This window comes from Neodiprion virginianus, chromosome 3 (genome assembly GCF_021901495.1).
Source record: "Neodiprion virginianus isolate iyNeoVirg1 chromosome 3, iyNeoVirg1.1, whole genome shotgun sequence".
NCBI lineage: Eukaryota > Metazoa > Arthropoda > Insecta > Hymenoptera > Diprionidae > Neodiprion > Neodiprion virginianus.
In genome coordinates, this window is record NC_060879.1 from 35,094,744 (window position 1) to 35,111,075 (window position 16,332).

A 16,332-nucleotide genomic window follows, 5' to 3' on the forward strand; every position below is an offset into this window, starting at 1 on the left:
TGATTAAACACGTGGGTCGTGTCCGTAATCGCTAACATCGCGTTTTTCTTTCTTTTATCGCTTACGATAAAGCACTATCAGGAGGTATTTAACTTTTGCATCAGCACAACAATTATTGTTATATATAAATCTTGCATATCATTATTCGAGCAGCACCAGATTGCGCCCAATTCTTAGAAGTGAAAACAGTATAGTCTACTTTCGATACGATATCCTGGATTCAATGAAAACTCGGAAAATTTGTAAGAATTTGTATCAGCTTGCAAAACAGATACCCAGAATATTAACGGGGTCAAAAAGTTTTGCAATTTAATAAGGCAAAGAGAAGGATTGGGATGGATATTGACACATAAATACTTGAATAGAAATTTATTTATTTATGTACCTGTACAGTCATTTGCGAAATCACTAGTTTTTTCACTCATTAGGCTCAAATATGTTACCCGCAGGCTCAATCACGCCATGATTCCCAAACGGAACGATGCGTTCTAAGATAAAAATTGTGATATCGTAAATACATTCTTATTGGAAAGGTGAAACTTTCACTGAAGGCCACTTCTGAAACGTACATCATTGCAGTCGGGACAGCCACCGCATTCACAAGCGGGAACCAACACTCTATCCACTGTGGCGGTTAAACCTGTGAGCATTTTTACAGGAGGTCCCTGTGCTGGGGTTTCAACAGCAATTGGAAGTTTACCAAGTAGCCACGGATTCTGTTCAACGGGATGTTGGAACGATACCGACAGACACGGCTTGCACCTAAAACAGAACATTAATATAAAGATCTGTGCTTCCCGGAAAATAATTGCAAGGCAACTCTGTCTGAACAGAAATCGTGTATAAATTTATGAGGTTTGAAATAGGCATACTCTTCGTCAGTCTGTCGATGATATTTACATTTTACGCTTATTATTACTTACGTTGGTTTCTCGACAGTCACTGCTGTTTTGACAGCAGCATCAAATGTGTACAATGGTTTTGGATTACTTCGAGGTTGATGTTGAACCGTAACACCGTAGGTGCTGCCACATAGATTATCGCGAGGCTTTTGGATAATCGGTGTTTGAATTTTAACAGGAACACGAAGGCGAGTGCAGCTCTGTCTAGGTTGTTCTGTTATTGAGTATCCGTAAGTCCTCAATTTTTCCACGGGGTTCGATGGCACTTGCGGGACCTAGGTGACCAGTTATAATTAGTTCTACATGCATATATCTACTTTTATAATATTCAGAATTCATCTCGAGGCAAGTTGAAGTTTAAATTCAACTAATACTTGAATTATCGAATACCTGTATAGAGTACGGAAGCGACTCCTTGCAGAAACAGGGGTCTCCGTATGTGACGATTTGTGGCGCAGAAGGAACGACAGATATGGGACTACCGCAGTTTGAAGGCAGATCACCGTACCCTGGACGGGCCTCAGCGATTACGGTAAGTGAGACCAGCGCGGCCACGAAGACCCAAGTCCGTGTCGATCTCATGATCTTCGAATTGGTGAATGAAAAGTGCCCAAAGTACTTTCATGTGATACATATAGACCGTAATGACGCAATACCACTTCCTGTTTGCTTGCTACTGTTTTCCGCAAACGCTAAACACCTCGTTGCGAAGTACTTTCGCTTCCTTAACACTAAACTGATCATTATTTACGCAATTGGGCAACCGACTTGCGCGTGTTTTCAAAGCCAAAATGCTAAGCTACACGCTAAAGAATGCAAGTTCAGAGTATTTCGTACGCGTACGTAATAATGCAAATGAGTAAATTCGAATTCTCTGGATAATCTGTAACGGAGTATTGCATCTCTGTTTTTCTCTTCCATTTTTCTGCCTGACAGGAAGTAACCGATCACCGCGTCGCAAGAAGCGCGGTTTCTTCGCAGGGTCGTATAAGCAGCACGAGGTCGAACGGGGATGTGCTTTTGCTATTTGATGGCCGCTGGCAGTATATACACACTCGTTCCACAAGGGTGACTTCGTATAGTGGCTTTCGAGTGGCTGTCATCAGCTCATAACCGTTCCCCTGTGCTTCGGAAACATACGATCGGCGCGCGAAGCCAGATGGCATACGCACATGGGCGCCCAGACTCATATCCAGGGTTCTTTCCTTGGGAGAAAATTATGGACTGACGACAGGCCGTCATACACTCGGAAGTAGTAAATGTACCTATTATAGTCGGGGGCTTTTTAGCTCCGAAAATACCTATCGCATCTTCAACACTTTTACACCATCATAAGTAATCACTCGTCGATCTCTACTAAAAGAATCTCAGAAATCTCTCCAAACGTTACTCGAATATATTTTTACACACAGCATCGGCATGAGAAGATTTTTAAGAAAGCAATCCATTGCCCGTCGACGCCTACTCACTGTAATTGTTACAGTAATAAATAAATGAACATCGACGAATGGTTCGTATAACATTTTATTCAACAATTTGAACAACCGTCGCAAGGTGAAAACTGAAAAGTTTTCCCTAAATCGCAAGAAATTCGCATACACCAAAGTGGCAGTAAAACGAAAGTGCGATAATTCGTAATCGCTGTGCGATGAGTATTCATTCTGTTATCAGCTTCAAAGTTTTGTCTTGGTTAACTGAATATATAACCACGTAATACGGAACAGAAGTTACAACAAAATTTTTCACTCACGGTATCTTTAATTAGTCACCACCTGCGCGGTATTTCTCATTGCCACGAATTTTCTTATCAGATCGACGGAAAGCATCGAGTTTATAAGTTTTCTAAAGATTCATGTATCCGTGATAGTTTCGCAAACATGGTTTCAATTTGCTCAAATTGACGCGAGAACAATGCGCCGAAGCGATTCACATCTTGCTTTCGAAGAATAAAAAAAATCATAAAATGGCAATTATTTTTGAAGTCTCGACATTTTCGAGCCGCAGAAGTAAGTAAATACGTCTTGAACGAACTCGGAAAACAATCTCTCATATAATATGGTATTAAATATTCATTAGTACCTAACATCTATCTATCTGTCTGACATACTATGAAAGTACATGCAGGAGAATTTCACATAATTGAGGATATAGGTAATAAGAATTTAACAATTTTTCTTCTTACCATAAGTAATGGTAAAATTCAAAACAAAGGTACGTGTAGTGAAATACTTTTATTTTTTGGGAAAGGGCACATGATGGCACAAGGGTTACGGACTAGCAATACCGGAGCAGTTTTCATTGGCCAGCATCGACCGGAAGTAAGAATACTCCTATCCGATTACAGTTCCGTCTCAATCATTTTCCACAGCCACATCCGTTTTGGGCATGAGCCGAAGCTCTGAGCCTTGCGAGGAATCCGCTGCTACCGTTATAGTTTTCGGAATCTTCGACGCTGTAGCTGTCATCACTGTCGAAGTCCTGCTCGTAGCTGGCATCGCTGTAATAGTCATCGTCGGTATCCTTGTTGGGCTGACTTTGGACGATTACGTTTCCGCTGCGATATCCAGGAACCGTTGGTCCCAGAGCACCGCAAGGAGTTTCATCGGGGTCTGCACTTGCAGCGACTCCTGGATCGCTGACGGTGTTCACGAAGTTCACTCCACTTGATGATACTGGACCGTATCCAAGGTCGCTGAAAAACACAGGGTACCAGAATAAACCTTCGTTTCGCATTGACTCCGGAAACAACTGATACGTTTGTATGTTAGGTCTGGAAAGACTTTTGTGCTCGATGGTGATTGTACCTGTAGCTGATGAACGAAGGTTTCAAATCGCCCTGCTGGGCCTGGGCTTCCAATTCCAGTCTCTGCTCCTCCAGGGCCGCTTGCTGGGCGATCACTTCTGCGTAGGTATCACTCATTGCAGGTCTCGATGCGAGTTTCAATTCCACAATTGGTTTGTCGACCGTGAGGAGCCTTTCCTCGGGAATGTTGAGGATAGTCCTACGAATGCTACCGTCGATCGGGGTACTCGTTGGTCCGAAAGCCAATCTTGACTCCTGTATATTCTGGCTCGCTTGTTTGGCCAATCCAAAGGCCAACGCCAAGGAAACAGGGTCAGCGGGTGCCACTGGCACGCTTTGCGAATTGTAAATGTTTTCTTGTTCGTCGAAGGAGAGTCCTGAATCAATTACGAAGGAGGGAGACATTTTCCAACTAATTTCAAGTTATTTTTTATGGCGAGTCAAGTCGGTTTCGGGACTGCAACTTACCTTCGTCCTCGAAGACGTTCAGTTCGGCGTTGGGAGTGCTGTAGCTGGTGTAGACGGGTGCATTGTCAGGATCCTTGCACTTACATTCCAAAGCTGCAGCGCAAGTGCGGCACATGGGCTTTCCGGGGTAAGCAGGAACGACTTCAGCGATCCCGGAGCAACTGGTGCACAGATCACCGACCGGGCGTAGTCTGGAATAGGAATGAAATACGTTAAGGGACGAAGAATCGAGACCGAGATTCTCTTCCTTGCCGGGAAAATTGATTCGGAATAACTTCGTACCTCGGTGCAATTGGGCCGCAAGAAGGCTGAAGCAGATCTATGACCGATGGTCCACTGACTTTTTTCACTTGATTCAGACTTCCGCAGCCGCTGCTGTGCGTAGGTGAAACCTTATAGCTAGCGGCTTCGGTGATCACGGAAGGGTCAGCGAATTTGAACGGGCGGGCTACCTTCGCGGCTTTTACGATGCCCTCGGAACATCCGCAGGCGTCAATTCCGGGTCCAAGACCGCAGTTGTGGCGGTGAGAACCCGCGGCATGTTGAACGGTGAGGAAAAGCGCCAGGCCCAGAAACAGTATCTGGGAAGTCTTCATGCTTAATTGCGTTGTGATTTTCCGTTTCTCTTATTGCCCACCTTTCTGTTTTGTTTCTCTTAAAATTACCGATATGAGTCCTCCAGGTCCACTGTGAAGACACCTACTTATACCTCGACGAATCGTGCGTGCCATTTTAAACCGATGTTGCAATTTTGCAAGCCCCACAACGTGCGGTTTATTAGCAAATGTTATTCGTTTGAGTTCCGGTGGGATAAACAATCAACATTTGCTGCTTGGATGAAGTTATACGCACGAATAAAAAAACCTCGTAATCATTCAATAAAACACTCAAGGTCTGCACAAGGAGTGTTCCTTGTTTAACTTTTGAACGGTAAATTGATTATAAACAGATTTTTTTAATTTACCGACGTCACATAAGGCAAGTTCGATATCGGTTGCGACTCCGAAGTGCTACCGACTTTATTACCGGAAGTAACAGTCTTGAAAATTAAAATACGGAAGTCAGAAGCAGCGCTAGGGTGTTTCATTACGAACAATGCGCCAAGGTCACCGATGTCCATCACCAACGTCGGGTACGTGAACTTAACTCTACCTTTCAATAATCAGGATTTATAATTGGCGTAACTGAATAATATAATATAATACAAATTGACTTTTGAACTAAAACCAATTCTCCTGCAGTAGCATGCTCTTCGAAACCGATCGATATCCTGAAATATGTTGTCAGTGAAATATTGGTACTTATGGTTTTATATCAATGACAATTCAACCGTATAACGGGATAGGGGAAGCGATTCGAATTAATGTCAACAACATATAACAATATCATAAGCAAATCAATGTGGTAAACTATTTGAATATTTTTATAAAAATTTAATCTGCAATCAAATATTGAAGCCGAAAATATTTCTGGCACGTCCAGATTTTACGATTTATCAGTTGACGTACGATTGTATCAAACAAGCTTGCGTTGGTCATAGAATTGAACTATTTCTTAGACGGGCTTTTGATTCACTCAAATTCAGGAGGGAGCAAAAACATGAAAATGCACAGCTTCATGTACTGTCATGGCGATTTATGAGATTCAGCTCGAATCTCCTTTTTTTTCTGGAATTTTTGATCAGTGGAGTTCTCTAATGTATGTTTCATTAGTCGCGATATAACAGATATCATTTTCTAATGCACTCTCAATGAAATTACAGAACTAGGGGCCCAGAATAATCACAGTCTGTCCTTTTTCTTTTATAACATACACAAATGCTTTAATGTGAGCGTTGTAATTTTTACTTTGACTCTGGACTAGCAGATTTCGTCGATCTAGATCAAATCAAATTTGTTGCATAATACTTTGCGTTTGAATATACGTTTTTAATATCAAGCAAACATTTTAAAATTTTACCAAATCATTTATTCAATAGATATTGGCTGGACATTGTCTCACAGAAGGATCTCTATTCAAAAATAGGAAAAAATAAACAGGTCGACAATACTATAGTCGGTAAGAACTTCATTTATTCATCACTCTGACACAGATTGTTTTAAATTTCGGCACGTTGTGAATAATATTTTTCGTGAAAATGCTTATCGAGCTTATTCGTGAGTATCTACCAGCATATTACCTTTGCGTCCACACAATCGGAAAAAAATGACGTAATGACTTTTCGTAAATTCATTTCTAATGGAATCGCAAATTAGTGTTAATCATTCGTCAATATTACCAAATCAATAATAAATATTGCATATAATAAATCTCCCCAAAAAAATTATTACATAAAACTTAATCTTAAGTACGTATTTACAAAACTTGAACAATATTAACAGTGTTTCCATTCAGCGAAATATAGAAACACGCAAGTGAAGTTAGCCGAAAACTAGTATTATATCATTCAATTATTTTACACTTATAAACACAGGATACTCCTATCAAACTAATGAGTAAAAACAAATAACCAGTGGACATTATAAAACTTAAGATATATTACAATATTTGCATAGCATCGACTTAACAATTGAACGGAGTAAGGAACAGACATGAAATACATATCAGTGGTAGAATTCTTTTGAATTAAATTTATACAGCTTTTGCTTAATTTATACACATACCTCTGCATTTATCAAGATTTAGAATGAAATCGATTCACTTATTGAAAAAATCAGCAGCTCTCTGTCTTTGCATTGGTAAATTAAGCAGATTATCGGTAAGGACAGGACCCTGCAGTGTCGATGTCTTTTCCAATGCAGAATCTTGGCTCTTAGATCCAGGTGTGCCAAATATCGGTGTGTGTGGCGTCCTTACGCCTATAGAAGGAGTTCTTGTTTGTCGAGATCTTCTAGGAGTTGGGGTTCCAGAAAGCCGCAACTTTTGCGTTGCTAATCTCCTCGCAGCTGGTGACATCGTGCTCAAACGATCCATCGCAGATAAAGGTCTGGGTGATGGACTGTAATTGAAAAATAAAAGAATTAGAATGGCTGATTAGTGTGAAATTTTTTATATAGTGCAAGAATTGATAAATAAACACAAGGATCAACTGTTCTGCATGAGAAGAAGCAAAATTATTAAGACTGTATACCTAGCCAAGGATCTTCTTGCAGCTTCCAAGGCTTTACTTTTCCGGTCTCTGTGCCTCTCTCCAGCTTTCTCTGCTAGTTGTAATGCAATTTTTTCTCTTTTCGGAGGCTCAGCCATTCTGAATGCTGGCCCATGGCTGGTTCTAAGTAGCGGAGTATCACCTCCATCCAGCCTGAATGGCGTCCCTTCTATTTGACCCCAAGTCATAATTGGGCTATCGCATTCTCCAGGTCTAGGACTTGGCGTTGCAACAAAGCTAAATCCATTGACCCTCGGGGTTGGATTACGAACTACTTCTTTTCCATCGATTCCAATCTTGCCGTCTTTAACCTTTGATTGAGTTTTGGCGAGTTCGTTGATCGTTTCCTTATTCTGTTGTTCGTTAAAAGGATTCATTCTAAGTCTGGTATTGTCGTGAATGACTTCCTGTTTCCTCTTAGCCAGATTGATCTTTTCTTCAGGAGTCAATTCAACGCCGTCAGGCACATACATGATATAATTTTTGTTGGTGTAACTCCAGCCGTCGAGTTCCTTGGGTTTTTCATAATTACCCTCAATGCATCTCATCTCATTTTTGTTCCTCTCAATGGCCAAGACTTTCGACTTTTCTTCAACCTCATATAGCCACGAGTATTTAAGCCTGTGTTTCTTCTCCGCCTCTACCATCATCTCCTCAAAACTTGCGTTGTCCTCGCTTGTATGAGAGGTCAAGTAAGCATCAAGACCCATCTTCACCTCCGTCTCAGCGTCGTTAGTAGGTACGTCTATCTCCGTAGACTTTGGCATTTCCATGACGGACTCGTCGGTGTTTCCGTTCCGCAAAGGAGTCTCAAACGTTGCAGGACTCACCGGCCGCTCCGTGATGGGTCGTCCTGAACTGTACTTCTCGTACAACTCGCGCATCCTCTTTATGTTGTTGTGCTCAAGTGCGTCGAGGTAGTCGTTCTGAGCGTGCAACTTTTCAAGGTCAGGGAAAAAGTCCCTCTGTATGATCTCGGCCATCTTACCGATATACGTATCCTCATCGAGGATCGTCGACTTGCAGCCCTTTCTTCGTTTCGCCACCCCAATTGGCTTTTTAAACACTGCCAACTCCTTTATGTTTCTCGCTGCCTCGAGCGCCTGTGAACCAGGCGTGTCCATCGGCGAGCCCATTTGCCCCTCAGGCGAACGTAAATTTATCACGATTCTACAGCAAGCTTCGATTGCGTTGAACAGAAACTTATACTTTTCAAGTATTTAATGTAAACACAATCAAAGTGAGGTTACGTTCGCGACTTTTACTCGGTTCGACGCCATGACACTTTGTCACTTTTCCAGGTGATGCCATGAGTCGTGGACACTGATTGACTTATTCGTAGAGTGGCGCCACGGTACGGCCAAGCCCAGCAGCCCCGATGAAATGTGGAGTCAAGAAACCTGCAGCGGGAACTTTGAACGGTGTCCATCACTCTTCTAAAGACGTGAAATTAAAAATAAAGACGTGGAATCTCAACGTTCGGTATTTTACTTCAAGTGGTCTTCGAATAGAAGAGTATGTATGATAATTAATAAGAATCTCAAGCACTTCAAGTTAGTCACCGTTCTCAACTATAGTAGAACCTTTCCGAATCATGAAAAACTGCATAGCTTCCTGACTTGCCTCTGATCTGAATTAAGCTTCTTTTACAGTTCAGTCAATTTTGTTACAAGCTAGAGAGTAAGTTTTTACAAGTCAGTTACCCGCAAACAATTTGTAATACGGTAATTAGTATTGCAATTATATTGTGCTGCTTTTCGTACATCGTTCGCGAAACGGAAACAGTGTTCGCTAGCACCGAAAAATAATAATTAGTCCATCGTACAACCTGCTTCAAACGCACTTTGCGCACTTTCGCTTGACGATGATATGCAGGTATTTATTTCTATAAATTAAAACATCAAGCCATTCGCTATATCACACAAACGGGTGTAGTAACTTTATTGAAATGCCATGCAACGTCAAAAATTTTGTCCAAAAATTCCCTAAACTCACTGATAGATTTCTTTGCGGCAAATTTATATTTCACCTATCGGTGCAACCAGTTTATAATATTCGAGTTGGACTAATGTCGTCTATTCTTTCCTGTTAAAAACCTAGAATAATTATTTTTTACTTGCAGGTGTAATTATTCGAGATAAAACTCAGTAGCGACCGATTTGTACGGAGTTCGATTCGAGTACCGAGAAAGTCAGTGGAGTGTAATATTCCTCCTATATCATTGCGTAATATTTGTTATCCGCTAACAAGCAGAACTTACTCCAAAATATCGTCATGTTTAAAACGCGCCAATAAATTTCCGGAATGGAAGATAAAAATATTTCGAAGCCGTCACCTCAGTTCCAGAGGGAGGAACGACGGCGTTTGAAATCTGGTAAAAGAGGGTACAGGTAAATAACGTGGTGCAGCCATAGCCCGCGATTTGTAAAAGACGCCCCTGCCTTGGCCACTGTACGCAAAGATCGAGTGGTATTTTGGTCGAGCCGCGGCGGCAGGCGAGAGAGGAGAAAACGAGGAAGGCCGAGGCAAGCGCAAGAGGAACAAGACACACAAACAGGAGCGGACGCATAGGAGCTTCGCATCAAAGTGTGCGGAAGATCCCGATGCTCCTCTCTCTCTCTCTCTTTCTCAAGTGATTCCGAGGTGTTGGCGAGGCGCGCTGACGGACATATGGGGATTCCAGCAGCGAGATAGGAAAGCCGTGCCGACGACAACGGCCAAACGCCGCAAGTCACTAACTCTACATTTACTCGGCAAGCACCGGGAACACACGACGGCCCCTTGGCTTTACTTACGGCCTTTTTCTCTTTATATCGCCATTCGCGTCCGCATGATCGAGAATGGACCCCCGTTCCTCCCATTACCGCCGCGATTAATCGTTTCATGCTATTCATGCAGCAGCTAGCTTATAGAACTTGTTTGCTGACAATTATAGATATTCGCTATCTGAAATAGAATTCTAGGCAAATTCTTCGTTTCATTACTTCAAAGTAGTCGTCGAATTCGATCGTTGTAAAATAAATTCAACTTTTATATCAGCTCTAATTCTTCATTTTCATATTCGATGAAACTATCAGCACTCGATAAAAAGCGATCGATGCTAATTTGTTTGCCGGATATTTCAAACATTTCACTTCGTTTTAGAATCGTTTCATTTTTTTTCTTATAAAAATAAAAAAAAAATAAAAAATAATGGTGCAATTTAAATTCCAACCGCAGGATTCGCGCTCACGATCACATGCTTAAGAAAAATAATTCGATCGAATTAATCGGGGTATAACAATTGTATGGTATAATCGTTAAAATCAATTCTAAATTCTGACGTCAAGTAATCGATGCTTTAAAACTCTTTTCAGTTTATTTGATAAAGTACTTACGCTATAAGTTTCAAGATTTCCAGGTGCCGATACGAAGTGTATAATTAAAGACCCGCCGATATTGCGCAAGTATAATGCAGACGTTCAGAGTCCATATGCAGAGAAGCGCTCGTGAATATGTATAATACGCGATGTTGATAAAAGAAACCGGCGGTGTGCGCATATAATAAGGGATTGCTGTCAACTGGCTCTAGGTAACTTCGTAGGATCATTGACTTTATTTATACCGAGGTAAGGTAAACTTCTGCCGAGAGACTTCGGGGCTACCGGACATCGTCTGTCTTCGCCACCGAGGGTTGCTACGTTACCGCCGGCCGCGTCGACGGATATCTTCCTTCCTGAAGTGAACCGTACCGCAGACTTCAATCCGCGTATATATCCACGTTATACGTAAGTACACGCCCAACCCCGGCTTCTCAGGTCGAAGAGCAATGCTTCTCCAAAGGAGAAGAAGGAGGAGGAAGAGGAGGAGGAGAAGGCACCTCCGGGTTTCCATCTGATACAAACACCCTTTAATCTCAGCATCGCCTCTAATCCCAGAAGTTTATCTTATTTTTTGTTTTTTCATTTTTACCACTTTCTTTTTTTCTTTCTTTTTTTTCTTTAAAGCTTCTTTAAATTTTTTTCACACCTCCAAAGGACCTGATAAATATTTTACGTTCTGTACTTGTCGTACCCCCACCACCGCTTTTCACATTTCAATCTTAACTATATCCCTGCCGCCTGATAATAGTCGTGGACGTGATGGAATTCTTTCCTTCTTATTCCATTCTTCGGAAACTTGAGCCAGACACGAGGCTTCCACTCTGCAACACGCCATACGCTTCTTAATATGTTGGTGATTGGTGAACGCGAATTACTTGAACCCCAGAGCACGGTATCAATAATAAAAAACTTTTTGGATGTTCGTAATTTAGAGAAGGAAGAGGGAATAATCAAAAGTGGATAACAATTGCACAACCTTAAAGTGGACGTTAATTCTTGTACTGGACTTTAATGCTCTATTCGCATGCAATCACGACCACGTATCATGCAAAACCGCGTACTACCAAATTTTTCAATCGAAGCAGGAAACTGCCAATTTCCAATACACGACGTCTGCGTGATTCGGTCGCTGTCACGAAGAATCATTAGTAATATTAAACTTCAAAACCAAGATTTGGATATTCGGATGTTCGTATGTTCAGAAAGTGACGTCACTCAAAATTTTTTTTCTCCTGACGTCATCGATCTATAGTAATCGTAACGACGAAAATCAGCTAGCCGAATTCCTCAGTCTGGAAACAACCGCGCATTAGAGCGGACGGATCAGAATCGCGATCCGCAGATTTCGAGTACCGGGTTCTCTATCTCCTGGATACTGCGCTCCGGGTCCGCTTCCTGGTGCAACTCGACTTCCAGGACAAGCGCTGCGTAGTTTCTATGCTCCAGGTCCGCTACCTGGTGGAACTCGACTTCACGGACTAGCGGACTAACATTTATTACCCATTGAACAATCCTGAAGCATCGAGGGCGTGAGGTATCTGGTAAATCTCGTGTCATCTGGTAAAACACTGAAAACTAGTAAGCGAGCGCGCGAGCACAAAAACCAGTTACACTAGGCATCCGACCCCGAGCGAGCTTTAGCGAGCGAGGATTTTAAAGCTAGTTATTAGTAATCTGGATTCGATAGGATTTGAAACTCTTGTCACGTAAGGCAATTTATTTACAGCATTTATTGGGACATGAACAAAATCTGCGTGGAAAGTATCGACTTCGGCCGGTTAAATTTACAGTTTCTCAATTGTTTTGGTAAAAAATAAGCAATGTTTACTTACCTACATTCAACAGCGGTATTTCCAAATAAAGAGTAAACAAATTTATTATTCTGCTAACGTAAATCATCGTTGTTTGTAGGCATGAATTGATGAAGCGTTTGTGTATAGCGAATTAAACTCGCGATGTTCGCCAGGGAGATTTATTAGTCTTACAAAAGTAAAACATTGTTGTTGGCGATTTTTCTCTCCTCTTCTGTATTCCCCAATTATAATGCCTCAATGGTTATTATTTTTATTACTATTACTCAGCTGACTTTGCCTAACAGCGATAAATAATTGGCACGGTAATATTATTTGCGCGTAAATTCGGATCCGAGGTTACTTCGAAATTATGGATACGCGAATTGTTACTCGACGCTCTGGAACATCTAAAAAAACCACAACGAAACTGAGCGTAAGATATTAACTCGTACAAGTCCGGTAGCTCGCTGGTGAAGAAAGAAAAATCGAAACAATCATTTTTGGGAAGACAGCTGCTGTGGCGTCCGCTGTCACTGGATTTTCTGCCCCCATATAATTCAACGCTCGACGTTATTCCGCAACGCGTTTCGTTTCACGTAAGCAAAAATTGTCCTGAACGTGAATCGACGCGGCCTCGGTGCCGAACTTGAGCCGTGTACGTATCTCGGCCATCGAAGAGAGAAAGACGGAGAAGAAAAAAAGAAGAAAAATAAGAAAACTAAAACTCTTCATATGCGTGAACGCAATATACTCAACGTTTACTTTACTAGCTCAACACGGGCTCGTGAAAACTTACGTGAAATCGATCATTTCTGAATCTTAAGACAACATCAAAAACGCGAATTCTAACACTACGCGTGTTGAAAAAATAATTAAATATTCTGAAAGATTCCCTCAAAGGAACGGAATAACTTTCCGAAGGATTGGTTCTGCCAATTTTCAATATTCGGTATCGCAATATCAGATCGAATTCTTTTCTCTCGTACGCACAATTTGCATGCTTATATATTCCGATAGATAATGCGAAATACGATGAAAGCATCCCAAAAAATACCGTTTATTGAAAGGAAAATCATTTTTAAACAAATTATTTATATCTTTTCTCAGTATATTAATGCACGGTTGAAATCCGGAATTTCGGATATGTCGCAAGACATCGGAGGCAGTGGGAGTTCCAGAAGCATTGCCAGAACGACAATTAACATTCTACACACATTGAGGAACCTTGTCGCAATAATAATTTTTCAACGTACGAAGTCAGCAGTATTATATCGAGTATTGCCATCGTAACGAATCTCAGGACTATTTCTGATTTAAACAATTAGCATCTCTCGCGTCACGATTGAATAAAAACTAATAAATCTCACATGTAACACATCCGAAAACATCCCGAATGATCATTAGCGAGAAAAAAATTAAACAAAAGCATGCAAATTAGCGTAAGATGTGAATGCCAAGAAGCCTGTGGAATTCAGCAAAATATCCGTAACGAATTTTCAATCATATTCATACATTCTCGATCCGTAGCCAGAGTAAAAAATAAAATTGGCAAATAGAAACATGAGCGACCTAGATTTTGTAACGGTGAACGATTTTGATGTATTTCGAAGAGCTGTTGGCGAGGTGAGGAGTAAAAAAAAAAAAAAAAAAGAATTCTTTGATTACAGCCGCCAGTCTCTCATCGGTGGGGAAAATGAAGAAGAGTTCCGATACGTCTATGTGTGCGCGCATTTTATGGGAGAAGAGGAGGCACGGATCGCAAGATAGGCCGCCGCGCCGATAGGTAAGCGGTAGGATGAAGAACGATAACGCGAACTCTCGTAGCTCTGGGTTTAAATAAAGCGGAGAGAGGCTGGCGAGATGTTCGCCACCCAGCGTAAACACTCTAGGTGCCATTTGACGCGCACTCAAGCGTCGAGGACGCGGCGGGGCGAAGCGTCGCGACGCCGTCGTCGGTCGTTGCAGAGAGGTTTGGGAATCGCTCGCGGGCCAGAGGCTCGTTGGAGAGCGGTAGCTGCTGGCTGTAATCTGTAAATCTGTCATTGCGGCGATATTCCGCGTTTCTTCACGGGCCGCAGGATATGAACTTCCCCGGCTCCGCTGCCGCAGGCTGCAGGCTGCAGCGCCCACGAAGTTAAGGAACCGGACCGGGTGCAGCACTCGGACTCGTGAGGTTTACTCAGATGGCATGGAAACTATAAAAGCAAGTCACGGTTACTCCCGTTCTGGATGGCGATGACGGATTCATGGGCCGTGGGACTCGCGGGGATCGAGGAGGAGGAGGAGGAGGGAGGTCTCTGGGTCTCTACCGATGGAGGATACTGGAGGAGGCGAGGGGACCGGTTCCTCGGGGGTGGAGAGTCAGGGAGGGAGAGAGATGAGGATGCGGCGCATTTTTATTCGAGCGATTCATTTGTCGCCCTTTGATCCCGGAGCAACAAGCTACCACCGGAAAATTAGGGAGATTTATTATTAACGCCGTCACCCTACTTTATTCCTTTTCCGTATATATATCGCCCGGTCCGTGTCTCGGGTTAATTTCCAACCGCTGATGGTGCTTTTATTTTTCACATTTTCACGCCTTGCCGTACAACGACTTATATCCTCTTCTCCGGCTCCGGGCTATCCGCTAACTCGCAGCTCGGTTATACGTGCTAATGCCGTGTGAGATTCCACAAACTGTTGAGAAATTATTTTAACTCAGGTTCGCACACCAGTGCAGAGATTAGCAGCTCGAGTTTGGCGAACATCGGTAAGCGGACAATATCTTCGATTTAATCGGTACACGTGACTCTAATTTTTTTACCCGCGCACGAGAAACAAACATCAGTAACTATGATTATTCATCCGACCGACAAGGTGCGACTTTCGATGTCTTTAGAATGATCAGTTGGAGGAATTATTTTTGTTCCTAATTGGTCATGATGCAAGTAGCGAAAATATGTATAATTTGTTATTTAACTCTTCTACGGCCTGTCGTACTATATTTCTAGATCGCATAATTTTTCATTTTTCATTTACCTTGTACGGAGAAAAAAATTGTCGATACGATTTTTGCCTGCAGTTCAGACAAACGATCAACTATTTATTGGTATTCAAGCTTAGCGTCCAGAAGACAAAGTTCCTTGTAAGTTCCGTTTCACCCCCCACCCCGGTTATGCAATCGAACATATCTATTCAGGCATCCTTCGTGATAGATGAAGGAAAAAATCTTAATACTCAATTTTAGTATCATGTGAAAAAAAATGGTGTAATAGGTACGATTGTCTAATCTCTCTGGTCACGTGCGAACTTTGAAAATTCGATCCCGGAGGTCCACGAGGCAACTCCTGAAGCGTACCCCCACATATACAAACGACTCCGCAAGCTATCGCACGTGTTGCAGATCAGCGGGGCGCAGATTTTCTGAACAATTTCGTGTCAAGCCCCAAAAACGCGACTCGTCGGTGGAGGAGAGATTCTCGAGTGTCGTTGGCACGCCGAGCTCGTGCTCGTCTTCTTTCCGTGGATTCGTGTGTGGGCCCTAATGACTAAGGGTGAAAAAGAACAGACCAAAAGGGCGAAAGGAAGGGGGGAGTGTCACGGGTCCCAATCCTCAAGTGTGCAGACCGGGAAGGATCGAAGGTCCAGAAGAGGAATACGCGCACGTTACGACTGGAAGCGAAGTTGGAAACCAAAACCAAAAAACTGCGGTGCGCCACATGACCCGTATATGTATATATACAGGAGGAACCTTTTATGTTTCGTGTTTCGCGTTTCATGTTTCTTGTCTTACGTTTTCTCCCCGCCCTGCAGGTTTACGAGCGAGACAAGCTGCTCAATCTGCTCTTCGGAGATGCAAACAAAGGGGCGAGGG

General features: G+C 42.4%; 3 protein-coding genes and 1 long non-coding RNA gene across 4 annotated transcripts; 1 reads left to right on the top strand and 3 right to left on the bottom strand.

Annotated features, from left to right (window-relative positions):
- Nucleotides 1–354: 354 nt before the first annotated feature.
- LOC124299712 (uncharacterized) lies at nucleotides 355–1,514 on the bottom strand. The gene is made up of 3 exons (XM_046753011.1): nucleotides 1,293–1,514; nucleotides 924–1,177; nucleotides 355–762 (listed from the first exon to the last, which is right to left on the bottom strand). Exons 1-3 carry the CDS (start codon nucleotides 1,482–1,484, stop codon nucleotides 543–545), a joined length of 666 nt encoding a protein of 221 aa, XP_046608967.1. The 5' UTR covers nucleotides 1,485–1,514; the 3' UTR covers nucleotides 355–542.
- Nucleotides 1,515–3,118: 1,604 nt separating this feature from the next.
- Nucleotides 3,119–4,868, bottom strand: LOC124300393 (uncharacterized). The gene is made up of 4 exons (XM_046754462.1): nucleotides 4,456–4,868; nucleotides 4,174–4,364; nucleotides 3,707–4,082; nucleotides 3,119–3,594 (listed from the first exon to the last, which is right to left on the bottom strand). Exons 1-4 carry the CDS (start codon nucleotides 4,767–4,769, stop codon nucleotides 3,258–3,260), a joined length of 1,218 nt encoding a protein of 405 aa, XP_046610418.1. The 5' UTR covers nucleotides 4,770–4,868; the 3' UTR covers nucleotides 3,119–3,257.
- A 210-nt stretch (nucleotides 4,869–5,078) lies between these two features.
- Nucleotides 5,079–10,482, top strand: LOC124300394 (uncharacterized). The gene is made up of 3 exons (XR_006907209.1): nucleotides 5,079–5,305; nucleotides 8,623–8,836; nucleotides 9,444–10,482. It is a non-coding gene; the product is annotated as an uncharacterized LOC124300394 (long non-coding RNA).
- LOC124300392 (splicing factor ESS-2 homolog) lies at nucleotides 6,224–8,642 on the bottom strand. Its single transcript, XM_046754461.1, has 2 exons — nucleotides 7,304–8,642; nucleotides 6,224–7,171 (listed from the first exon to the last, which is right to left on the bottom strand). The coding sequence occupies exons 1-2, from the start codon at nucleotides 8,455–8,457 to the stop codon at nucleotides 6,871–6,873; spliced, it is 1,455 nt and encodes a 484-aa protein (XP_046610417.1). The 5' UTR covers nucleotides 8,458–8,642; the 3' UTR covers nucleotides 6,224–6,870.
- Nucleotides 10,483–16,332: the final 5,850 nt, after the last annotated feature.